General features: G+C 39.2%; 1 protein-coding gene across 1 annotated transcript in view; it reads right to left on the bottom strand.

The window, feature by feature from the left end:
• Window positions 1-14132: 14132 nt before the first annotated feature.
• The window catches only part of PIK3CG (phosphatidylinositol-4,5-bisphosphate 3-kinase catalytic subunit gamma), a 46276-nt gene continuing 32993 nt past the window's right edge, over window positions 14133-27415 (bottom strand). The window contains exon 11 of the mRNA XM_090287336.1: window positions 14133-17499. Within this exon, the coding sequence (XP_090143462.1) occupies window positions 17221-17499 (279 nt within the window). The 3' untranslated portion in view covers window positions 14133-17220. The remainder of the gene's footprint in view (window positions 17500-27415) is intronic.

Below are 27415 nucleotides of genomic sequence, written 5' to 3'. Positions count from 1 at the left end.
CAGGCTCTGTAGCTTCAGCTTCACTGGAGAGGACACTCCAGCGTCATCGCAAGATGTCAATTCAACGGGAGGAGACAGATACCGTGTCACTCCCGAGTCGGACTGCACAGCCATTCTCGGTGGTGCAGATAGACTCTTAGGAAGCTACACCATCGTCTCTCGAGACGGACGGCTGCCGACGACGACGACCACATTTTAATCCCTTCTTCATTTGGATCTTTTCGTTACCAGCGTTGGGGTCTTGGGTTCTCCAAGATAGAAATTGAGTGGAAACCCCAGAGAAATTTCCAGACAGATTTTATTAAACTTATAAGGAAGGTGGCACAGAGGAAAAGAAGGTCCTTTTAACTGGTTCGGGGGCTGACTCTGCTTGGCTGTTTTATAAGGTAGGAACAAAGCAGGCTTGCATGAAAAGATGGGCTTTTTGAAAATGGGAATCTTGTGGAATTTTTTATGTCAGGGTAGGAAAGCCAAATGGTTAGAAGGGAAATAAAATTCTGCATTTTTTAAAAAAAGAAAGGCGTGGAAGAGTGGTGATATTCTTGCAATCAGCTTATCCTTCTAGCCACCTGGTCTTGGCTTCCTGGTCACCCAGTATTTTTCTACTGTCTCATTGTGTTGTGTCTAATTTTTTGTTTATTATGAATAATGCTGCTATAAAAATTTTTGTACTAGTTTCTATGTGGATATAGGTTTTCATTTCTCGTGTAGTAAGAGTAGAGTTACTGGGTCATATGGTATTGCAGTGTTTAATCTTTGGAGCAACTGCCAGACTTTTCCAAAGCAGCTGTGCCATTTTACATTGCCACCAGTAATGTATGATGATTCTAATTTTTCTACATTTTTGCCAACACACATATTTCCCTTTTTTGATTATAGCTATCCTAGTAAGTAGGAAGTGATATTTGATTTTGATTTAAATTTACATTGTGCTTTGGATTTACTTTTCCTTGATGGCTGATGATACCGAACATATTTTCATGTGCTTTGACTATTTAATATTTTCTTTGGAAAAATGTTTATTCAGACCCTTTGCTCATTTTTAAACTAAATTCACAATTCTAGTCAATTGGTCTATATGTCCATTCTTATGTAAGTATCACATGGTTATGATTACTATACCTTTGTATGTAGTAAATTTTGAAATCTGTGAGTCCTCCAACTTTGTTCTTCTTTTTTGAAATTGTTTTAGTTATTTGGGGTCCCATGCATTTTAGAACTGTTTTGTCAACTTCTATAAGAAAGAAGTAAGCTGGAATTTAGATGAAGATTATGCTGATTTAGCACAATTTGGGGAATATCGCCACCTTAACAATATTGTTTTCTGATCCTTTTATTCAGATCTTTAAAATTTCTTTCCACAATGTTTTGTAGTTTTCAGAGAACAAGTTTGGCACTTCTTCTGTTAAATTTATTCTTAAGTATTTTATTCTTTTGGGTGCTGTTGTAAATGGAATTTTTGTTTATTTCATTTCCAGATTGTTGAAAATATATAGAAATGTAGTTGGATTTTGTATAGTTGATTTACTTTTGCTCTAAGGTAACACTTATGCCAGTAACAGAAAACAGCTACAAGAAATACTGTTTGTTCTAAATAGATTGTGCTAATGAAATAGCACATTGTAGCTTAAGCAATGTCTTTGTTTTGTCCTGAGGACTGAAATACTACATCAAAAAGCAGACGCATAATGCAAAAGCTTTAAAAAATATCATATCTCGCCCTGGCCATGTGGCTCAGGTGGTTGTGCATCACCCTGCAAACCAAAATATTGTGGGTTCAATTCCCAGTGAGGGCATATGCCTGGGTTGTGGGTTCAGTCCCCTGGTCAGGGTGCATCCAAGAGGCAACCAATTGATTGTTCTCTCCCACATTGATGTTTCTCTCTCCCTCTTACTCCCTCCCTTCCCCTCTCTCTAGAATCAATAAAAGAAAAAAAGTTTAAATATCTTATCTATCTTGTAGATGGCTTCTGGTGTTCAAGTACTCCTGAAATAGGTGAATAGCATTGTCTATTCTATATGTACTTAATTTTCTCCAGCAACAGCTAATAATTAACTAACTACTGCATCTCAATTCTCTTCCTTCAGGTCTTGATGCAGAAGTCAATTCCCAGAAGGCCTTTCCTAACCCATCTAGGTATGGTTGTCCTACTGCACTTACTTGGTAACCCATCATCTAGTTTATTGTCTTCATCACACATTATAATCTGTAATCATCTCATTTGTTTGCTGTCTATCTCTGCCACACAGTGTAAATCTATGAGAACAGGGACATTCCGTGTATTTGTTTACTGCAGAATCCCCAATGACTAATACACATTTATTTTTGGTGCACAAGTGAATAAATGGATTTTCCAACTACAAAAACATAATGTAGATGACTACTAAACATGTGAAGCAGTAAACTAATGACACTGACATCACACTTGTGTGTTCTTTTGATGTACACCCACAAGAATTGTAGGGATATGAATATGATGGATCAGAAAGACTTATTAGCTAAATGCCTCAACTCCTTACATAAGCCTCAAAGCTTGGGTTCAAAGTTGGTTTCCTATAAAAAACAATTAGTTAGTCTATACCATGAACCTTCAGATTTGCCCTTCAATAGTTAAACTGGATCTAAAAGTTAGATCTACAAGCGTCTATAGTATACTTTGCGGCCATCTCAAGAAAGTTATAAGAGGATTTTAAAAAATGTGAGTACATTTAGATCCTAGTAATTCTAGTTGTCACAATATCAGTCATTTGATTATTTTATCCAATTAATTAGACATTTTGAAATCTTTCATTATATTTGCCATTTCTATATCCAGATCTGTGTAACTTCAAAATATCTTAAGTCAATTAACATACTTGGTAAAGACAAAATATTCCAAGAATTCAAAATATGCCCTACATGTTTCACTAAGATAAATATAAAATTTTTGGAAAGTTCCAGGAAATTTGAAGAAAATCGAATACAGTTTTTAGTTATGAATCATCAGTGTACTTCACTTTTGATTTGCAGAAACAAGATTGATGTTAGAGGGCAGGACCACTAACAAAATAATGAAACTTTATTGAACTTTGTAGGCAAGCTGATGGTGGTTCTTGCTTACACAAATCCTGTGTTAATTTGGATTGCTAGCTTCATTTTCCTTCCAAGAAGAGCAAAGGCCAGGAAGGATAACAATCACTCATTAGTGATAAACATTTGAAGAACTTGAGTGCTCATGTTTTAGAAAATTTAGAAAGGCAAGTTGATTCAAGAAAGTTTTTCCTAAATACTATTTTATCCAGATAGATTAGAGAACATGCTTTTTCTCTAAAAGTGAGCCAGGAAAAGCTGCAGGCAGGGGCTTAGTTACTTTGTGTCCGGAGGAATAGTGAATTCTAAAGATTTCTCATAGTTCCTGGCACGTGAATGTTTGATAATCATTGAAAAAGAAAGGACATTATCTTGAAAGTAAATTGGGTACTTTCAGTTTTGACCTCATAGCATCCTAAGTGTTGAGGGTGACTTCAAGTGGAAAAGGACAGTGTTTTGGATGCTTTGCTTTGTAAGGGAATTTTGAGTAAGTGCTGTTCTGGCTAATATTTTTTCCTCTTGTCTATCCAAGACTAGTCAGTGTTATAGTTGTACTGCCTATCCTGATCTATTAAATAGAGTCATGCAGTTTCTTCCATATCTTACAATGATAACCTCTTTTCCTATGTGATTTTCTTGGTTTTCATCTGCTCTGTTGATGTTGAACATGAAGGATGACCTTGAAACCAAGATATTGACATGTATTAAAATATCAAGAGTTTCCAACAAAGAAATAACATGGACCTTTCAAGATAAGCATCACTAAATTAGAGGCAAATATTGAAGAGGCAGGCTGATAGGGAGGGAGGGAAACAAGAAGAGGATTGTGAAATGCTGCAGTGGCAGGAGGGGTTACTCAAGTAAGCCTAGTTGTTCATACTTAGGTAAGCTTTGTGGTTCACAATATATGTATCCCGTTAAGCCAGGCAGGATTCATTTTCAACCTAGCTTCCATGGCATTTTGGAAATCAAGATATTGATAATTTCCTAAAATTCTGCAAACCTAATAGTTTTGTCCCTTTGTTTTGTTTTGTTTAGTAACCTTACACCACAATTATAAATCCTAGCTATTGAAAAAAGATCCTAGAATTGACATCAATATGCACGACCTTTTCCAACTCATTTTTATTCTAATCTGAACACAGGTACATTGAAAATTCAGATTCAAATAACTATTAATCTGTAAGCTATCTCCTCTTGTTCTCTGAGAAATCCATGTCACCCATTTTGATATACAATATAGGACTTCCTCCACTGTCTTTGATAGCCAGAACTTGCAAATACTTCAAAAGATGCCAAGAGCTACCTGGGGATGTATTTCTCATAGAACCAGCCAGTACAGAGAGAACTGATACTAAATTAACCTTAAGCAAAATAAGTTCTGTCACTGGTTCCAGAGCTACAGTTGAGGAACCCTGGCCTTGACTTTTAAATGGATGGCTTGGGGCAGGAAAGAAATCCATTGGCTGCTGCACCTGCTTCTCGATAAGGTGTATGTGCAAGCTTCTTTAGAAAATGTTTCCAAGGAAACCATATAATTTATTTTATCTTAGGCATGTTAAGTACTAAACGTGCCTGCTATTGCTTAAAGTTCTTATTTGAAGTCAGGAACTGCTGAAGAAGAGTGTTTGCATGAAACACACCCACATAGCCAGAAATCATTTTTATGCTTCCTTCACTGAATGTCAGCTGCATCCTCAGCTGTGGAGAACTAAATTACCTGGGTTCACTTGTAGGATAAAAGATAGGGGTGACTGACTTCCTTTGGTTGAATTGCTTTTCTTCCATATTATTGTGATGGTTACTAATGAATGATAATGACTATGTAGAAAATGTGAATATCATAGAGTGCCTTTATGTATATTTTTTAATATACCAAGAAATATTTGAGCAAGAAAATTACAGAAAACTTGGCCAAAATGTTTTTATACCTACATAGTTTCGTTCATGTCAAAAGACTTGGAAACATGGCCTGTTATTCTGCCTATGGTTTCTAGTGTAGTGGGGGTAAATCTCCAGTCATGTTTTCACCATGTGATTCTGCTTCCCTGATCATAACCAATTGGCCTTGAGGTGGACTAAGGTTTAAACTCAACTATCAACCCAGAGAGCTAAGAGGAAGCCCTGCTTAGTTTCTGCTCAAACAACAGGAAGAAGGCTGGTACGCAGGGAGAGAGGTTTAAGCACACACCAGAGAAAGGTAAGAGAGAGGAAAGAGTTGGAAGGAAATTTGATGGTTTTTAGTTCCTGGTTCTTTGTCTGGGAGGCTTGGCTGTAGTTCTTGATCCAAGATTTTATGAGATATATTTATATCTTCCAAAGTAAATCCTATGTTCTTAAGTTAGAGTGGTTCTCTGTTGCTTCTAACTGAAAAACTGCTCATCAGGCACCCAGCTTTGCTAGAATCAGCTTTTACTATATTTCTCTCCAAATGGTCCAGTTTGGGGGTTGTTGGCCTTATCATTTCTCACCTGTGTGGATGCTGTAGTAGCTGTCTCTCTCATGGTACCACAAGGATGTTGACCTCCCACATTGGCCATTTGAGGGGTAAGTATGAGACTTTAGTCACATGCTTCATACTGGATGTGGTTGGATGATCTCCACAGAAATGCTGCTCCATAATCCTGTGGGAGTTCAGGGAGAACTGTCAGGCTGTCTACAGAACCGACACTGAGCAGGCTGACTGGAGAAGATTTAGACTTTTCTTTGGGTCTAAGGAGACTCCAGTCTTGGGGGACTTGTGGGTTCAGAATCATAGAATGGAAAAAAACCCTAATGCAGAGTCTAGCACCACCTTTTCTTCATCCAGATGAGGACCATGAAGCCAGGCAGGCTGACTGGTTGACCCTAGGGTGCAGCCAGGATGCCCATCTCCAGAACCGTGTTTCTCCCCAATCTATTCTGCCTCTAGCACTTTCTAAATGAAAGGAGGGTTTAGGTTTCTGTGCAAGGGAGGAAAATATTATCAACCCTTTTAAGGTCTCTGGCTGGCATAGGGATTAAACTGATTTAGGACAAATTAAAAGAAGAAGAGCATACACATTTTATTTAGTTTTTACATGTACATGGGGGACTTTTGCAAAAGAGCAAAGACCCCAAAAAGTGACCAGAACAGAAAACTTTTATACCTTTTAGACCAAGAAACAATAAATTTGTGCAGAAATAACAAACAAAGGGGTTTGGGTTAGGGTTAGGGGCAGTAATTGTGGGAGGTGACTAGGAGATTTGTTGAGGAGAAAAGGTAGTGGAAGATAAGGGGTATTAGTATGTTTTTATGTTTGTACAGATGTATTTTAGTGGCAATTCCCAGGCTGTGGTGTTAAGGATGTTCTCTTTCTGGTACAGGGAGGGCACCTCTCTCATGGGAAATTTTATGGCCTGTTTTTAGGTAGAAAACAGGAGGTCAGAGAACCTTTCCTCTGTATGCTTTTTCTCAAGTGCTTTAAAGCTCAAAATAAGAATGCCAAAGTGACATATTTTGGAGTGGCATGTCCTGAACTCCTTCACCTGGGTTCTCCCTTCTATACTACATTTGGAATAGCCATAATAAAGAATTGATACCATATATATGACTAAGAATTTATGGACATTTATTTTATTTTTAAAGCAAATGAAGAAAAATTTGAGTCCAGAAGTAATGTGAATTAGTAATTGTTTTTTTCCAGTAGACCCATACATGTGGTGTTCCTCTACATTTAAGCTAAGTTATCTCAGGTTCTGTTTGTTCTGATACCAAATTAACCATGATAATATACTAAGGTCACCTGAACTTATTTAATATGGGTATAAATATGATATAAAAGATAAATCTAAGCCCTGGCCAGTGTGGCTTGGTTGGGCATCATCCTGCGAAGTGGAAGGTCACTGGTTCAATTCCTGGTCACGGCACATGCCGGGGTTGTGGGCTAGGTCCCCATTTGGGGGTGTGCGAAAGGCAACCAATCGATGTTTCTCTCACATATTGATGTTTCTCTCCCTCCTTTTCTCCCTCCCTTCTCCTCTCTCTAAAAATAAATAAATAAAATCTTAAAAAATGATAAATCTAAGTTTTGACTTTGAGCCACATGCCCCCCTAAATTATATTCATTACACAGATGATTCCCAAACTTCTTAAAATGTCTCTTCTCTCTTGATTCCTAGATACTCTGTGTGAAGTCGCCAAACAACTGCTTTGTTCATGTCATGCTCATGGCCTATGATATCTGTCCTCTTGTCTAGTCTATTGTAGAGGTTTTCTTGCCTCTGGGGAAACTCCTCTTGTCTCATTTTCTGCCACTAGAATTTCTTTTCTGTTTTGTAATGGACAGTTTTACATTTTTATGTATATATGTATGTATGTATGTATGTATGTATTCTTGCCACCTTTATTCCTATTTCTCTCTCTTTTAAAAATAGCACTTGGATTTTCCTTTAAGGGACTTATCACTTCAGTGAATGGAGTTGGGGTAAGGCTGACTCCACCCTCCAAGGATGGACACTACATTACCCTGCCATAGTATTTACCTCTGTAATGGGTGATCAAAGTCATCCGATAGGATTGAGCCACCAGACTCTTTTTTAAAAAAAAAATATGCTTTATTGATTATGCTATTACAATTGTCCCAATTTCTTTTCCCTTTGTTCCCCTACCCAGTGACCCCCTCCCTCCAGTTGTTCCCCCCCCCTTAGTCCATGTCCATTGGTTGTGCATACAGTTCTTCTCAACATCTTTCTATCTACTTCACACCCTCCTGCTATGCTTCTTAATTCTTGTACTATCTCCCTCCCTTTCCCCCTTCCCCCTCCCCGCTGACCTCACCCCCAAATGTTCCCCATATCTATAATTCTTTTACCATTCTTGTTGGCTACTTAGTTTGCCTTTGTTTCAGTTCCCCATCTTCTGTTGTTGGTTGTTGTGATACAGTTTTCATTTAATATTCATAGTTTTGATCCTCTTTCTCTTAAACAAGTCCCTTTAACATTTCATATAACAGTGGTTTAGATCTGATGAACTCCTTCAGTTTTACTTTGTCTTAGAAGCACTTTCTCTGCCCTTCTATTCTTAATGACAGCTTTGCTGGATAGAGTAACCATGATTGTAGGTTTTTGCTTTTCATTACTTTGAATATTTCTTGCCAGTCCCTTCTTGCCTGCAGAGTTTCTTTTGAAAAATCAGCTGATAGTCTTATTGGGACCCCTTTGTATGTAATTCTCTTCTTCTCTCTTGATGCTTTTAAGATTCTCTCTTTATCCTTAATTTTTGACATTTTGATTCTAATGTGTCTTGGTGTGGTTCTTCCTGGGTCCAGTTTTTTTGGAACTCTCTGTGCTTCCTGGACCTGTAATTCTATTTCTTCCCCCAAGTTAGGAAAGTTCTGCTTCATTATTTTTTCACAGAATTTTTCAATTTCTAGTTCTTCTTCACCTTCTGGCCACCCTATGATTTGGATGTTGGCCCGCTTATAGCTGTCCCGTAGGTTTCTGAGCCTCTTCTCATTTTTCTCACTTTTCATTTCCTCTTTCTGCACTGGTTGACTGTTTTTTCCTTCCCTATGTTTCAATTTGTTGATTTGGTCCCTGGTTTTCCTTCTCTCACCACTTGTTTCGTATGTGTTTTCATTCATTTCAGCAGGACTAGCCTTCATTCCTTCCCCATCTTGTTTAAGATCTGCTGTTATGTCTGTAAGCTTTCTTGTAACCAGATCTCTGAACTGAGTCTCAGAAAGATTATCTATCTGCTGGTCTGATAGATCATATATTTGCTGTTCAGTCAGCTGCGTGATTGGGATCTCTATCATGATCCTTGCCATCCTGACAGTTTTGTGTTTAGCTTTGCTTTCTGGACAGGGCTGTCACACCTCTTATGCTATAGGGGGTGGAGCCCCGTGCACTCATCACTACCAGGCGACCCTTCTCACCACACTGTGGCGCTTTGTGTGAGGGCAGGGATCCAAGATGGATTCCTGCCGTTCACTCACTGCTGAGAGACTGGGAGCCTCCTCCTTTGTCCCCACACCCTCCAGCCCTTACCGTTCGAGGCAATGAGGGTCTCTCTTTCCTGGCATTGGAATTGTGAGTTGACGGGTTGGGTCTGTAGCCAGGGGAACTCCCCGGGTGCTTCTCGTCTTCCCTTAAATACGAGTTTCTGTGCTTACTGCTGTCCCACTGCCATTGCCACAGTGCTGCCGCCGCCAGCACAGCTTGACCTCTCTGCCCCAGCTTCGCCCCTCCTGGACAAGCACCACTTGTTTATAACTTCATATGTTGGACTACCATGTAGCTTTATTTTCTGGAACTTATGGTTACTTTTGGTTTTGCAGTAGTTGTATTCCTTCTTAGTTATGGAGGGAGATGGAGTGTGTCAGTCTAGCCCTCCATCTTGGCCGGAAGTCCAGCCACCAGACTCTTGGTGAAACTATTAGGGAAGAACTGCTCTCTTCTTACAGAGGAACTTAAGCCAGTAGGGTGTACGTTTCTAGCTGTTGATTATCATCTTTGCCACAGTGTGGAGAGAACCTCCTTGAGAAAGAAGTCAAAAAGGGGAAGGTGGAGATGAGATGACATCATTTATTCCTTGGCACCAGCTGAGCCTGAAGCCGCATGCTTTCCTTAACTTCGCAGTTAAATGAACCAATACATTCTTTTTATGCTTAGCTAGTTTGAATTGGATTTCAGTCCCTACCAACATAAAGCATACTGACTAATGCATGGGCATTTGCTATTGTTCTTAAAAGATATCCATGCCATTCTATTACATGCAGAATAAATCCAACCACCTCTGCTCAGCTTTGAGAATTTTTATGATCTTGCCCATTTTAGCCTTTGCTTCCATTCTTTTGCCATGCAGCTGACACTTCTGTTGTGCTCTGCTTGGAATGTCTTGCCTCACTTAGCAGTTTTACGTCTCATTGCCTTTGTGCCTTTGTCTATGCCACTCCTGTCCTCACTCCATCTGAAGTGATCTTACATGTTGAGATCCTATTTATTCCTCAAGACCACACTCAAATGTTACCTTCATTAGGAAGTCATTCCTAGCCTTAGTCAGAATTAACTTTTCCCAACTTTGCATGTTCTTGATCCTTTATTTATACCTCTGTCAAAGCATATCACAACCTGTCTTCTCTCTCTGGTCAAGAGGTCATCTTTATATCCTTGCCCCTACTCCCAAGCCTAGAACAGGCATCAATAGATCATGCTCCATCAGGGTTTTTCTAATAGTGAGGTGTGACTGTGCTCATTCCCTCTACTAGATGGTGCTTATTTTCGCTTCCCAGGATCATGGAGCAGGGCTGAGGGCACAGAGTAGACACTGAGTACAGTTCTGTGGAATAGAGTGAACCTGGTCACATTTTGAAATGCTTTCACACTTTTCACAGTGATTTTCATATAAATGTTGGTGGTACTAAACCATTTTCAACTACCAGTTTCGGTGAAGGGCTGTGATAGCTGTTATAAGAGAGTGGCATCTCTGGGCATGGAATTGGATTCCCTTAAATGTTTGTTATAGTTTCCATTTGGTTGAGGATTGTTTTTGAACTTGCATATTTGAATAAACTTTAAGATGAGAGAAAATGACAAAAACAGTGGGATTGCCACTTTATGAAACATGGTTTAGTAGGAGCTCCCTTTCTCTTTTTGCTGTCTTTGTCATTGTCATCATTGTTATCATTATAATCATCACCTGAATGCCTGCTGAAGTACTTGGCACAGCTCCAATATCTATAGAAAAACAAGGTTACATTTAAAAGTGAGATTTTCTGCATTAGTATGTAAAACACACATAGGCATTAGTTATGCCTTTGTATGTACACATCAAATTTTTTGGTCTGAGTTTCCCCGAGGAGGCTGAAACTAGCAGACTTTATACACATGGATTATTCTCAGGTTAGTGGCTACAGCTACTATTTACAAATTCTGGTGATATTTGTGACTCTGCTGTTTTTAGGATCCATGAACATTGCTAAGCAGCTACTATGTGCCAGGCACTATAGTAGGTTCTTTCACATATATTAATTTCTTTGTCTTTAAATCTTCGCAACAATTCTAAAATGTATTACTATTTATTGCTACATGACTACTCCAACACTTAGTGGTTTAAAGTCATAACATTGACTACCTCACCGCGTCCATGGATCAGGAATCTGGGCATGGCTCATCTGGGTTGTCTCACTCTGGGTCTCTCAGAAGGTTCAACTTGAAAATATACATCTCCCAACTCACTTATGTGTTTGCTGGCAGGATTCAGTTCCTTATATGCTGCTGGTCAGAGACTTCCCCACGTTCCTTGCCCCAGGGATCTCTCCACAGAGCAGCTCATGACATGGCAGGTGCTTTATCAAGCTGAGCAGGTGATAAAGTAAGAGCTAGAGAGTGCTAGTTGCCTCCAAAATGAAGAATTGTCTTCTCTGGCTTCCAGAGCCATGGGTTGGAGAGAGTAGCGCCTGCAAGAGGTCAGGGATTTGGCAGTGGTTAGTGGCCAGAGCATTCCCCCAGTGAAAATGCTCAGTAGTTACAGGGCCAGTTGTTTTGTAACACAGGTGCCTGGTGTTGATGGAAGGGAAAGGTGACAGGTAGGAGGTGGGAGGAACCAATATGGCTTTGGCCACCAAAAAGATCTGGTGAGTGAAGGTGCTGTTCAGCCACAAACCTTGAACATGGCTGAAAATAGTGTGAAAAATGGTGGTTGCATTTCTGCAGAGCAGGGACCCATTTTAGCTCTGAAGCATAATCAAAATAATTCTGAATCTAATTATCCAAGTATAAAACTTCTCAGATGGCTGTTGATCTGCTATGAGATAAGAGAAGTGCTGCTGAGATGCTTCAAATGGGTTCTCCATTACCCTTTTATATTCCCCAAGTCAGATCAACAAGTGCACTATGGACCCAGATTCAGAGCCCAGCTCCCAGAAGGGAAAATTCTTACTAAAGCAATAGGCAATGAGATTTAATCTGAACTAATGAGTGAATGCTTAGGAAAAAAATCTAACATTCAGTAGAAGTGAAAATGAGTCAGTTTGTACCTCCAAAGGGAATCTTAACTGTGAGAGAGCTCAGCATGGCCACAGGGGCTGGAGGAGGTTTGCAAAGCTGAGAAGAACTGGGCCAGGGAAGGCACAGCTCTCTGACAAAAGATAGCACCTCTGGAGGCCCTCCTTCTCCAAAAGCATCGTCATCTTAGGGGATAGATCAGGCCAGCCTTAGCGTATAACAGATCACAGTTGGGTAGGATCAGCTAAAGCGGGAAGCTTTGATATAGTCATTTTTATGCCTTAAAGTTCTATCAATGGCTTTGATGTGAGTGCTTGATAATTACTGACTTCACATGATTAATTTCCCTTTGAAAAACAAAATTTTATGAGCTTTTAATGAGGCTTGATGGAAGCTAAAGCATACAGTTTTTATGCAGGCTGCATTTTTCAACAAAATAAAAATAGACTTTTTCTCTTGATAAGAAATTCAAATAATAGAAATTCAAGTTCCCTAAAATCTAAGAGAAAAAAGTAAGTGCAAAGTATATCCTCCCAGACTTTTAAAGCATATACAAACCTACGTTTTAACTTGAGTGTGACCATAATGTAATATCGTCCCGTGAACACCTCGTTTCACTCCTTTATAGGACCGAGATCTATACAATTGTCAACACATTTTGATATTTTGATGTACCTTACCTTATCAAGGGGTTCATTGCAATTCATTGTATAGATGTGATTTAATTAACCAGTCCCCATACTGAAGGACTTCTAGGCTGTTTCAAAGTTTTGGTTATTACAAAGAATGCTGGTAACTTTTTGCCCATAAGTCTTTTGCACACTTGTCCAATAATCTCTGAAGGGTAAATTCTTGGATGTGGACTTGCTGAATTAGAGAACAGATACCTTCTTAAGTGTGATAAGATTTAACAAAATGCCATGCATTAATTTACCAACTTGCTCTACTTTCAACAGTATGATAAACTGTTCTTTCTCACAAATTATCACCAACTCTTTGCATTACCAATCTTCGCTAATCTGATGGTGAAAAAAAGTAAGTTATTTTTAATTCTCATTTCTTAAATCTATAGTGATTTGGGTCTGCTGTCATATTGGCTACATGTATTTTTTTGTGGGACTTCAGTATTTTCTTATGAGGTATTTACCTTTTTCTTATTGAATTATTAGGGATTTTTATATAGTAAGAATATTAGCACTTTGTCACATATGCCATTAAATCCTTTTGGTAACAGCAGAAAATATCAAGTAAGTTTACTTAAAAAATTGTGTGATCTTCCAACACTCCCCCCAAAAAGTACCCACAAAATTTTTGGTTATTGACATTATTAGTACCCAAGGATGCATAACAAAGTATCATAAACTGGGTGATTTACAATAATAAAAATTTGTTCTCTCACCGCTCTGGAGGTGAGAAGTCTGAAAACAAGGTGTTGGCTAGGCTTTTTCCCTTGGAAGCTTCTGGTGAAAATCCTTCCTTTCCTATTCCAGCCTCTGGTAGCCCCAGGTGTTCCTTGGCTTGTAGACACATCATTATATTTCTGCCTCTGTCACGGGGCATTCTCCCTCATCTTCTGTTAAGTACACTGGTCACATTGGATTAGGACTTCATCTTAACTTAATTATAGGCAGACCTCAGAGATATTGCAGGTCCAGTTCCACATCACCACTATAAATCGAGTATCTAGATAAAACAAGCCTAATCTTTTTGCTGGTGGAGGGTCTTGCCTTCAGTTTGTAAAAAATGCAACATCTGTAAAGCACAATAAGATGAGGCATATCTGTACATCTCTAGAACTTATTTCCAAGTAAGATTACATTCACAGATACCATGGGTTAGAATTTCAGTGTATCTTTTGGGGGACACAATTCAGTCCACAATAGCCCCCATTATAAAGTGTCTGTTTTCACCAGCAAACTATTCTCTTTAATGACTGGGACTAGGACAGCCTTGTTCCATGGCCTGATGTGCAGTACTTTGACCAGTGTCTGATAAGTAGTGTAACCTCAATAAAGTTTTCTCAAAAGAAAGAATTTGAGTTTCAGGAGTATGTGGTCTTTCAGACATTAAAAGATATATACTAGAGAACACAAGATATCAGATTCTTTGTTTTATTTAAATTTACATTTAACAATTTTTAATTAATATACAAATGAAAGTTGGGAGAACTGGGTTTCCCAGAAGAGGAAATATCTCAGCTTTCTGAGTGGATGCTTTAGCCAAGGTGTGTGCTTTCCATTCCTCTGCACCTGCATAAGAATATGCAGATATCCACCCAGACTAGAACCAAATGTATTGGTTAGAATTATTAGGTTGAATTAAGTAGAAAATAAGAGACTAGAACCTTTAACAATCCACATTTATTTTATTTCTTATTCATATTGTACAGTACAATTGACACTTTATTTCTTTGTCAAATAGAGCCTAGCTTACCAAATAAAGGTCAGAATTTGCTCCAGAAACTTATTTTCTAAATTATTTTTGTACTCCTTTCAAAAAATAATTTACAATTATATAGGACTGACAGCCTCTGAATTATGCTGCAGAATTCCTATATGTAAAAATTCATCTCCTGTAAAAGATATATTTGATAAAGTTGTTTTTTAATTCAAGAGAGTTGAAATATTTTATATCTAAATGTCTCTATTTGATCTACTTACACCAGAGTAACACTAGAGCCAGAGAAGTGCAGTCATATGGGCAAGGTCTGCTTGGCTTCACTTTTCCTGGCTGGTGTTTTAGGTCCTGATGCACAGCCACAGAGACGAGGTATTTGAGTTTGAACAGAAGCGCATTTTGATCTGGCACTTTATCTGCACTCATATAGACATGATGTAAATGTATAACTGAGCACCAAAGCTATTATCTATGTACACACAGAGCCAGCTTCATGGGCTTGTGACCTGTGCAGTGACCCATGCTCAGGAGGGCCCTGTGCTCCATTAAAGTTCTCCTTTGCCATCTTGAATGTCTTAATGATTTCTGAATGACAGGCCTGGCATTTACATTTTTCACTGGGCTCTGAAAATTAGGTAGCCAGTTCTCGGCATACATTAAAAGCTGCTTTGACCAGAGTCATCTGACTCGTGGTTTCTGTTCATCTCCTCTTAGTAGAAGGATGACCCTAGTTCAAGAACATTTTCAAAGATAAAAGGTGTGAGTCATGTGATTCACTTGCAACAATGAAGGACGCACACAAAGGTGATTTTTGTTTATCTGCAAGTCTGTAGAGTTAAAATGATGCCTTCATTGGAATATGGAAGAATCAAGTTCATTTGAAGAGCAAATATGTATGCACATGCACCAATAAGCTAAATATAAATACATTTTCTGTAATTCTTCTGTCATTATGATAATTAGTTCAGCAGTTCAAACAAAAAGCAGAATCTGTGCACAATGGAAACATCCTCTTCTGAATTGGAAAGCATCATTCTTCTGCTCTTCCTCAAAAGAGTGGCAGGGAATTGTTGCTCTAAACATGCCATAAAATATCTATCCTTTATTATAGCAGAAGAACACACATTTCATTACAGGGCATGGTCCTTTGTACAGGCAGATAGAACATGATTTTAAAAGAGGAATTGGCAAGAAAGAGTTCTTTTTAGCTACCTTATGAGCCAGGGGAAAGGCCCCGTGGACCAGGAAACAGCACTACCTACACATTCAAAGGTGGCCATGCAGGGCTTTCGAAAGCTGTATATGAGAATCACCCCAGGTACTTAGAAAAACACTGTGTGGGCCTCATCCAAGAGAAATTATAACCTGAGTTTGGTGCTCAGGCAGGGTATTTTTAAAAGTATCCTGGTGATTCTTATTTTCAGCCAGGGTTAAGAACCACTGAGCTTTTGCATACACAAAAGGAAGGTTTTGGGCTACACCAAACAAGGTACCTACTTAGCAAAAAATTTAAGTTTAATATGTATTTATATTAAGAAAACATTGACACTGCTAACATTTATTGCTTTGTAAAGTAGTAACTATAGGTAATTTTAAAATATTTTATAAATAACTTAATGATCTTTCTCAAAGTTTAAACACTTGCAATAAATAGCAAAATATATAATAGATGAAATAGTTTTTAAAACACATTTTAATTATTTTTAGAAAATCTGAATAATGTGTCAAAGTTTAAAAGTTCTTTAAACTGAGAGATGGATAGGGCAAGTAGTGTCCTTCCTCCTGACTTGAGTACTTTTTAGATGGCAAATATCTTCTTCCATTAAAAAAGGAAAAAAGAATTCTTAGAAAAATTGTAAAATTAACACTCTTGGAAAGTAATCCATAATTCCTTTTCAACTAATTTTTGAATCTAAGGTAAAGGGATTCTTGAAGATTTCACAACTCTGGGTAAAGAGTTGTGAAAAGAGGAAAAAGGGAGACAGGGAGAAAGAGAGGGAGAAAAATATAAAGGCAAAAATAACGAGTCCCTTTAGTTACTTCCTATTTCTATGCCAGAAAAAGCTGTTCTAGTTGTGTCTAATAATTCACTCTGTGGACAGAGTGGGGACAATGGTCTCATCTTTATTTTTCCTATTCATAATCTTGGAACAAGACCAGCAGAGAAAGGCCAGGGCACAAAGGTTCATATTTTCCATTTTGTGTTTGTTTATCTCAGTTGTATACTGTAAAAGAACCTAATTGCCAAAGGCACTGAAAAGACTAACTCACTTTCCTTGCTTGCAGCACATTACTGACACCTGCAGACATGGAGAGAATGTTTGGAAATATTGTTTAAGGTATGAGACAAAGATTAGAATGATTACATCTTTTTCTGTAGAGAGTTTAAGGAACACAAGGACAATCAAAATTGAGAGTAAGCCCAAATGAAAATAGATGTCACCAGTTATTCTAAAGAATTTCCAGAAACACTCAATAATAAGACAGTCAAAACGTCAGGCATAATGCGGAACTGATTAGTCTGTTTAAACTTAGAATATTCTCTAAAACTACTGAGACAAATGAGAAAGAAACAAACCTGCAAATAGGCCTAGAACTGAATATTATTTAAACAATTAGCTGTGCCAATATTTTTCTCCAGTGAAGAGTTCAGCTAGGAAAAGAGCTATATTTCTGAAGTGCCAGATTTCATAATGTCCTATTACAATTTAAATCCAAAGTTGATAATTGATGTGCTGATTTAAAGCTTTGGAACATTACCTTATTTTTAATTCTAACCCAGAATATTAGGCTGAATGTTTTTCTCCTTGCTTGATGCCAAGAACAAGATGTAGGAACCAGTTAAACTGCACAGTCCATCCTTTGTCTCTGCAAACTTCAATTTGATCAAGGAAATACTTCTTAGCATCCTCCTCATTTTTCCCCACTGTTAAAGCATCCCGAATATATTCAATATCTTCTTTGCTTGTTAACTGGGGCATTCCTGTCATCAGCATCATGGAGAACAGGATGATCAGCAGGTTTGTGTGATGACGGAGAGCTAGATAAGCCTTAGCGCACACATCCTGGATAAAGAAGAAAATGCTGTTACTGTTGTTACAGTAACTAAATAGGCTGGAGACTACTGGGCTATACTGGAATTTACATGGCATTACTCTGTGAGAAGAAACCTTCAAAAACAAGGTAGGTCCCCTGCCTCAGATGAAAAGCTTGATGAAATGTTTTTGTAATCTCTTAAGCACTTAAGTGTAGTTGCATATTATCCAGGTGTGCTCAAGGAAAACTAATGGTTCAGTAAAGGTTCATTTTATTTCATAGCCTACATTTTTACTTCAATTCTTCCCTAATAAATTGAGGATGGAAATTTCTGTGGTCTCTGAAGAGTAATGAGTCAGTTTTTGAACACAATACTAGAATCAATAAACTTTATATAAGCATAAACAATCTTTGCCAAGAGCTAATGGAATCCATAGAAATTATGAAAACATAGTGTTTGAGATTTAGTGTTCACTTTATTTAACATGTGTTTTATTCTAAGAAAACAGATGAATTAGCTTTTTATTGTCTGACTCTCAAAACTGTTGAATGAACTTTGGAATTTTAATATGAATTCTGAATACTAAGAGAGAGGGCTTTAAAAAGTGCTATGGCTGGTGATGATACAGGTGATACAGGTGAGTTAGGTGATACAGGTAAACTAAATCCACTTATTAAGCAACAGGAATAATTATGCCAATTAAGTTGTTCCAAAGCATAGAAAAAGAGGCCAGGTTTCCAATATTATAATATCAGAATAACCCAACCATAATATCATAACTTGGCAAAGATAGAATGTTAAGAAAAGCTGAATTTAACAATAATAAACATAAATATTTAAAATAAAATACTGAATAAAATCTTAAAAGAATAACACACCACAGCTAAATAAGGTTTATTCCAAAATTACAAGAGTAGTTCATCAGAAATTACTGTATTAAAATCCCCTATTGATTTTATGAAAGTACCAAGTAACAATATGTAACTAAAATGTAATGATGTGAGGAATTACCTGAAATTATTAGTCATTACAATCATTCTGAATAAGGATTATAGGAAGAGGAAACAAAATATAAAATCAGAGAAGTGAAGGCAAAATTTTGGGTATTTACAAATAATGTAATTGTCTTCTTGGAACACCAAAGGGGGAGAAAAACTAAAATACTATTATAACTTGTTTTTATTAAACTAGCTTTTTAAAACATTAATAAATATAATGCTATGAATAGGAGCAGTTAGAAAGTATAGTGAAAAGACGGATGCTATGAATAATGGTAACAAAAAATTATGATTCCTGGATAAACACATAAAGAAAACATGCAGAACCCATATTTTAAAGCTATAAAAATTTACCGAGGCACAAAAAAGAAAATCTGAATATGTGGAGCAACATATCCTGTTCCTCAGGGATGACTGAATGCTTATTATAAAGATGTAAATTCTTCTCAGATTAATATATAAATATAATAATATTTCAATAAAATTTCCTATTAAATATTTAAACTCAGATATGGTTTGAATTTCATCTGGAATAATCTGGACCTGAGAGAAAAATTTGAAAAAGTACAGTAATGAAAAACAGTGCTTTTAATACTAGATATTAAAACATATTATAAAACTATAATATTTTAAACTTGTGAAGCTATACCTATTCTTTTCCAAAAAATATAAGAAATTTTGTGGAACAAAATGGAAAGTTTAGAGACACAGCTAAGTATGTAATAAATATAAAGGTGACTTCTCAGGTTAGTAGGGAAAAGATCTATTTTTTGATAAATGGGGCTGGTACAACTGGCTCATCGTTTGGGGGAAAAATGAAGTTTGCCCCATGAGATATACAAAATAAATTCCAGGGAGAGAACAAAGTTGGTGGAGGAGTAAGTGGAAGCTACACTAACCTCCACCCAGGACCAATCTGGAATTACAACTAAATTGTAGAGACATCATCTTGAATAACCAACTGAATACTAGCTGGACAGAAGCCTTATAACCAAGGACAGACAGAAGAAACCACTTCACCACAACATGACTGGCAGGGAATGCAGAGGTGAGAGAGGGCTGGCTGGGCTCCCATGGGTGGGAGCTGAAGATCCAGAGGGATATTTCAGCAGCTGGGCAATTACCCCTGAGAAGTGTGAGGTCTAAACCCCAAGCTGGGCTCCCCAGCCTACAGCACCAGAGCCAGGAAAGGAACACAGATAATGTCCAGCTGTGAAAATCAGCAGGCTTTTGCCTGCCATGCAGTGACAGTTGGAGACAGAGATACAGAGAGCCTCTTAAAGGGCCAATACACAAAATCTTGCTTGTAGCCACTTACACTGGGCTTCAGCAGAGCGAGGGCAGAGTGGGCTAGAGACACATGAGGAGAGTCTGGGGCTGGTGGCTCTGGGGAGAGAATTGAAGGAATAGCTGCCAGGATTCCTGTGCTTAGTCATTCTCCATACTGCAGGAGCCATTTTTCTCAGGCAGAGGAATATCCTCCAAGTGGTGTCAGTTTGATGGGAAGCAATAGTGCTGCCCACAGAAATTATGTTGCCCCACCCTGTGTAGTTTAAGCCTCACTGCTGATTACATTTTTAGGCTATATCATTGATTAAGTTAATCATTGATTAAGGCAAATCTCTAGGACCTCTGAGACCTTAGGTGGCCCTCCATGGGCCTGCTGCTTGTAAAATACACCCTTAGTGTGCAGCCTGGTTGTTTCTGTACACAAATATGTCCAGCAGAAGGAGCCATGTGCTGTGGCTTACTGATAGCTCCAAAGTGGCTGCCCAGAGCCACTCACAGGCAACATCTGACAAAGGTTTGAACCAGAGTCCTCGCAGATCTAATACGTAGAAACAAATACAAAGAAGCAGCCAAAATGGTAAGACAAAGAAACAGATCCCAACTGAAAGAAAAATTGATTTCACCGGAAGAAGAACTAGATGATATGGAGGTAAGTAATTCATCAGATAGAGAGTTTAGAGTAATGATTATAAATAATAGCATGAAAAAAGACATAGAAACCATAAAAAGGACCAGTCACAAATAAAGAATGTGGCTCTGGACAGCCACTTTGGAGCTATCACCAGTGTATCAAAAAGATCATATACCATGATCAAGTGAGTTGTATTCTGGGAATGCAAGGTTGGTACAACCTTCGCAAATCAATAAATGTGATTCACCACATAAACAAAATGAATGGTAAAAACCACATGTATATATCAATAGTAGCAGAAAAAGCATCTGATAAAATCCAGCACATATTTATGATAAAAACGCTCAGCAAAGTGGGAATAGAGGGAACATACCTAAATATAATAAGGCCATATATGAAAAACCCACTGCCAGCATAATACTCAATGGACAAAAACTAAAAGTGTTCCCTTTAAGATCAGGAACAAGACAGGGATGTCTGCTTTCACCTCTCTTATTTAACTTAGTCCTAGAAGTCCTAGCCACAGCAATCAGACAAGAAGAAGAAATAAAAGGCATCCAAACTGGAAAGGAAGAAGTGAAACTGTCTTAATTTGCAGATGACATAACACTGTACATAGGGAACTCCAAAAACTCTACCAAGAAACTACTATAACTGATAAATGAGTTCAGGGAAGTAGTAGGATACAAAATTAATATCCAGAAATCAGTTGCACTTTTATATGCCAATGGTGAACTAATAGAAAGGCAAATTAAGAAAACAATCCCATTCACAATTGCTTCAAAAAGAATAAAATATCGAGGAATAAACCTAACCAAGGATGTAAAAGACCTGTACCCATAAAACTATAAGACACTGGAGAAAAAAATGGAAGAAGATACAAATAAGTGGAAGCACATACCGTGTTCACGGATAAGAAGATTAACATCATAAAAATGTCCATACTACCCAAAGCAATCTATAAATTCAATGCAAATTCTATCAAGATATCAAAGATGTATTTCTCAGAACTAGAACAAATATTTCAAAAATTTATATGGAACTCTAATAGAGTAGGTCAGACTAGAGGTCCCTAGAAGACAGGGACCCCCCCAAGTCCTGCAAAAATGCAGAGGGTGGCAAAAGGGTGTCTGCAGAGCAGAAGGCACAGCATTTAAGGCACATTGCATAACCAAGGCAGATTAAAACAGCTTGTGCCTTCCTGAAGGGAGGGACTTTGGAAGAAGGCTGCTGCCTGGGGCAAACTGTAAACGTGGCTGTGAGAACTTGCCCTGACAGAATGACTCATAATATAGCCAGGGTGGGCGGGTGGAGTTCATACAGAGCCTGTGTGAGCTGCAAGAGCCTGATACCCCAAGCTGGACTAACAGATGCATGTGTGCCTGCACATAGCTGGAAAACATTTGCCCTGACTAAAGATGGCAGCTGAAAAAGGGTAAAAGGCACTGGGGAGCTGACAAAAATGGCAGACACTGACACATCATAGGACAGGCTGGACACTCCCACTAGCTTCCTGCACACATGGGATATCAGGAGGGATGTTTAAAGTAAAAGACTCTTTGTAGGGCTGCTTTCTATTAAGAAGTAACTCTCTTGCTTTGGTGCTTTGTGCAAGCTCTCTCTCTGGTTCTTTGGCATCTGGATGCTTTGGGCCTCTGGTCTTGCTCACTGCATGGGTGGGAGTGGTCATGGGACCAGACAGATGATGGACCTACCAGAGTTTTAGATCCTGGATGGATGGGAGCCTGCTCCCGGAGGCAGGGTCCCACAAAGGGATGTGTGCCTCCCTGGGACACTATGATCCAGTGTAGCACAGCATATAGTTTCTGGATGGCTACATGGAGACTGGGAACAGTGTACCCCAGATCCTGAAAGAGAGAGCTGCTGTGAGAAGATGGCGACTCTGAAACCCACAAGTGCACATGCCAGAGAGGATGGAGATATGTTTGCATAATCAGCTTAAGGATAGATTAGAAAATGAGGAATTTATGGGCATGATTTTGGCTTGTAGACTTTTGGGGAGCAAGAGACGTTCTGGGTCTCATGAGAGAGAAGGGCTTAGAACAGCAGTCCTCTCAGCCCCCTCCCCCCCAAGTTTGGAACCTTGTTAATAAAAACTGTTTCCTTCAACACAAATTCTTGAGTAATATATAAGGGTTTCAAGTGGCCAAAACCCAGTTTGCATGGTTACAGAACCACAAAAGGCCCTGCACAGTGAAAGCAATGTTGAGAAAGAAGAGCAAAGTTGGAGGAATAACACTACCTAATATGAGACTGTACTACAAGGTCATAGTAATCAAAACAGCATGGTACTAGCATAAAAACAGACACGTGGATCAGTAGAACAGAATAGAGAACCCAGAAAGGGTTTATATTCAATTAATATTTGACAGAGGAAGCAAGCACATACAATGGGCTAAAGATAGTTTATTCATTAAATGGTGTTGGGGAAATTGGACAGATACATAGAGAAAAGTGAAACTAGACTACCATCTTCCTCCATACACAAGAATAAATTCAAAATGGATTAAAGACTTAAATTAGATGAAAAACCATAAAAATCATAGAAGAAAAAATAGGCAGCAAAATCTAGGACATTTCTTGTAGCAATATTTTATCAGATATATCTCTCTGGGCAAGGGAAACAAAAGAAAAAAGAAAGAAATGGGACTACATCAAACTAAAAAGTTTTTGCACAGCAAGGGAATACATCAACAAAATAAAAAAGGCAACCCACAGAATGTGAGAACATATTTGCCAATACACCTTGTAAGGGGTTAATATAAAAAATTTATAAAGAGGACTTCTGGCCAAGATGGAGGCTTAGACGGACACACTCGGTCTCCCTCTACAAATAGAGAGGAATACAACTACTTCAAAACAAAAGATAACTAGAAATTCCAGAAAATAAAACTACACGGAAGCCCAACGTACAAAGTTATAAACCAGCGGTGCCCTTTGGGCAGGTAAGAGCGAAAGTAGGCGGAGCTGTTTGCAGTAGCACCAGGGACAGCGGCAGGGAGAACAATCCCAGCGGCAGGGAGAGCAGTCTCAGCTGCAGTCTAACCCCAGCAGCTTGCGACCCCAACGCTCGGAAAAGCAACCACCACATCGCCCCAAACAGTGAGGCTCAGAGGGCGGGAGGACGGATCCCAGTCTCCTAGCAGAATAACTGCGGGAATCCATCTTGGACCCCCGCCCCCACACAAAGCACCACAGCGTTGCGAAATAGGTTGCGGGTAGCCACTGGTTGCTGGGCAGTGACAACAAAGTGCCACAGCGCAGCAAGAAAGGTTGCTGGACCACTGCCGGTCGCTGGGTTGTGACGACAAAGGGCCACAGTGTGGCGAAAAAGGTTGCGGATTGCCGCCAGTCACTGGGTTGTGACGAGTACACAGGCACAGCCCCCTATAGCCGGCCCAAGAAAGCAAAACACATCTGTCAAAGTGAGGCAGACAACTATAGAAATCCTGGTGGCGCAGCTCACCAGGCAACAGATGAAGAACCTGACAGATGAACAAATAAGAAACCTGTCAGAGGCTCAGTTCAGGGCCATTGTTATCAAGTGGCTTACAGAATTAACAAAAGATCTGGAAAAAGATGAGAAAGAATTGAAAAACACTTATACTGAAAGGAACAAAACCTCATACGAGACAGATGGTGAGAAAATAAAATCCAGAGTTCAAATCAACAAACCAGAACATAGAGAAGGAACAAACAGTCAACCAGTGCAGAGAGAGGAAACGGGAAGCAAAGATGAGAAGATCAGAAACCTCTGGGACAGCTATAAGAGATCGAATATACGGATTATAGGATTGCCAGAGGGCGAAGAAGAAGAACTAGAAATTGAAAAATTAAGTGAAAATATAATAAAGCAGAACTTCCCAAACTTGGGGAAGGAAATAGACTTACAGGTCCAGGAAGCACAGGGAGTTCCAAAACAACGGGACCCAGGGAGAACCATTCCAAGACACATTATAATCAAAATGTCAAAAGTTAAAGATAAAGAGAGAATCTTAAAAGCAGCAAGAGAGAAGAAAAGAATCATGTACAAACGGGTCCCAATTAGACTATCAGCTGACTTCTCAAGGGAGACCCTGCAGGCAAGAAGGGACTGGCAAGAAATATTCAAAGCAATGAAAATCCAAAACCTACAACCACGAATACTTTATCCAGCGAAGCTGTCATTCAGAATAGAAGGGCAGAGAAAGTGTTTCCAGGACAAAATAAAGCTGAAAGAGTTCATTAGATCCAAACCACTGTTATATGAGATGTTAAAAGGACTGGTTTAGAAAAAGGAGGATCAAAACTATGAACACTAAAATGAAAACTGCATCACAAGAAACAACAACAGAAGCTAGGGAATTGAAGCAAAGGCAAACTAAATAGGCAATGAGAGTGGAAGGAGAACTATAGATATGGGGAGCATATTGGGGGGAGGTCAGCAGGGAAGGTGAAGGGAAAGAGGGAGAGAGATGGTATAGGAATTAAGAAACATCGTAGGAGGGAATGGGATAGACAGAGGTTTAGAAGAACTATATGTACAACCAATGGACATGGACTAAAGGGGGGACAAGGAGAGGGAGGGGGGCCACCGGGTGGAGGGGAGCAGAGGGATGGGAAATTGGAACAAATGTAACACTGTAGTCAATAAAACACATTAAAAAAATTTATAAAGAACTTACAAAACTCAACACCAAAAAGACAAACAACCCAATTAAAAAACGTGCAAAGGACCTGACTATACACTGTCCAAAGAGGACATACAGATGGCCAATAGACATATGAAAAGATGTTCAATGTCACTAATCATCAGACAAATGCAAATTAAAACCACAATGAGATATCATCTCAAACCTGTCAGAAAGGCCATCATCAATTAATCAACAAACAACAAGTGCTGGCGAGGATGTGGAGAAAGGAGAACCCTTTGCACATGGTGGGAATGCCTGTTGGTGCAAGCACTGTGGAAAGCAGTATGGAGATATTTCAAAAATTAAAAATGAATCTGCTGGACTTCCAGCCAAGATAGAGGCGTAGACAGACATGCTGCTTATCTCTCCACAACCAAGAAGGAATACAACTACCTCAAAACTAGAAACAACCAGAAGTTCCAGAAAATCAAACTGAATGGAAGTCCAGCAAACAAAGATATAAAGAAGAAATTCTCATCCAGACAGGTAGGAGGGGCGGAGAGGACATGGTGTGGTGGTGGCAGCAGCAGCAGTAGCAGCAGACCACAGAAAGTGCAGTCACACATTTTAAAAAGTCAGGAGGGACACTTGGGGAACATTCCCAGCTCCTGACCGAACTGCGCAGCTCACGGTCCCAGCACCGGGGAAAATCAAGCCTCATTGGTTCTGACTGTGCAGACCAGTGGGCATTGGGGTGGAGGCAGAAACTTCCAGTCTCTCAGCAGAGTCCACTTGTTTAAGAGCTCCTACAGTTCTAGTACGTCTACAGACCCACCCACTCTGGGAATGACGGCCAAGGCAGCAGCTAGAGAAGCACCAGTCCCATAGGGAAGTGGGAGAGGTGCCTGGAAAAGGGGTGAGTGCTGGACAGGCGGCATTGTTCCCTCTCAGACCCCTCCCCCACATACAGTTCCACAACGTGGTGAAACGGGTCACCCTGTTCTGACGAAACCCTAAGGCTCGGCCCCTTACAGTGTAACAGAAGCAACAGATCTACCTGGGATGCGGAGGCAAACACACACAGGAGCCTGTCAGAATGAGGAGACAGAGAAGTATGGCCAAAAAGGGGGAACAGATCAAGGTTCCAGTGGGAGAACTAAGTGCCAAGGAGATAGTGAACCTAACAGATGAGGAGACAGACAACCTAACAGACACAGAATTGAAAACACTGGTGATAAAGATACTCACAGGATTGACAGATATGCTTGAGTATGGCAAATGCATAAGAGAAGAAGTGAAGGCTATGCAAAGTGAAACGAAGGAAAATCCACACAAAACCAATGGTGAAGGGAAGGAAACCGGGGTTCACATCAATGATTTGGAACATAAGGAAGAAAAAAATAGTCAACCAGTGCAGAATGAGGAAGCAAGAATGAAAAAAATGAGGAAAACATCCCAAATTTTGCGAAAGAGATGGACATACAGGTCCAAGAAGCACAGAGGGTCCCGGGCGAGCAGGACCAGAAGGGACCACACTAGGATGCATCATGATTGAGATGCCAAAGGTGGAAGATAAAGAGAGAGTCCTGGGGGCAGCAAAAGAGAGGTGGAGAGTTGCCTACAGGGGGGTACCTATAGAACTATCAGCTGATTTCTCAGAGAACACTTTGCAGGCAGGAAGGGACTGACAAGAAGTATTCAATATGATGAAAGGCAACCTGCAACCAGGATTATTCTATCCAGCAAGGCTATCATTTGGAATGGAAGGGCAGATGAAGTGCTTCCCAGACAAGGTGAAGCTAAAGGAACTCATCATTACTAAGCCATTATTATATGAAATGTGAAAGGGACTTACTTAAGAAAAAGAAGATCAAAACTACGAACACTAAAATGACAACAAACTCACAACTATCAATAACTGAATCTAAAAAATAAAAACAAAATCCAACTAAGCAAACCAGAATAGGAACAGAATCATAGGTATGGGGATCATTTAGAGGGTTATCAGCTGGGAGAGGGGAGGGAGAGAAATGGGGATATGGTGCAGGAATTAAGAAGCACAACAGGTTGGTACAAAATAGACAGGGAGAAATTAAGAATAATGTAGAAAAGGGTGAAACCAAAGAACTTATATGCATGACCCGTGGACATGAACTAAGGGGGATGGGGTTTCTGGAGGGAAGGGGGATACTGGGCAGAGGGGAGCAAAGGGGAAAAAATTGGAACTACCATAACAACATAATCAATGAAATATACTTTAAAAAAATGAATCTGCCTGTTGACCCAGTGAGCCCACTTCTGGGAATATATCCCAAGGAACCCAAAACACTAATTCAAAAGAAAATAAGCACCCCTATGTTCATTGCAGGGTTATTTAGAATCACCAAGCTA

This window comes from Furipterus horrens, unplaced genomic scaffold (assembly GCF_987537825.1).
Source record: "Furipterus horrens unplaced genomic scaffold, mFurHor1.1.pri manual_scaffold_9, whole genome shotgun sequence".
Lineage (NCBI taxonomy): Eukaryota > Metazoa > Chordata > Mammalia > Chiroptera > Furipteridae > Furipterus > Furipterus horrens.
This window is presented reverse-complemented; position numbering and strand designations above follow the sequence as displayed.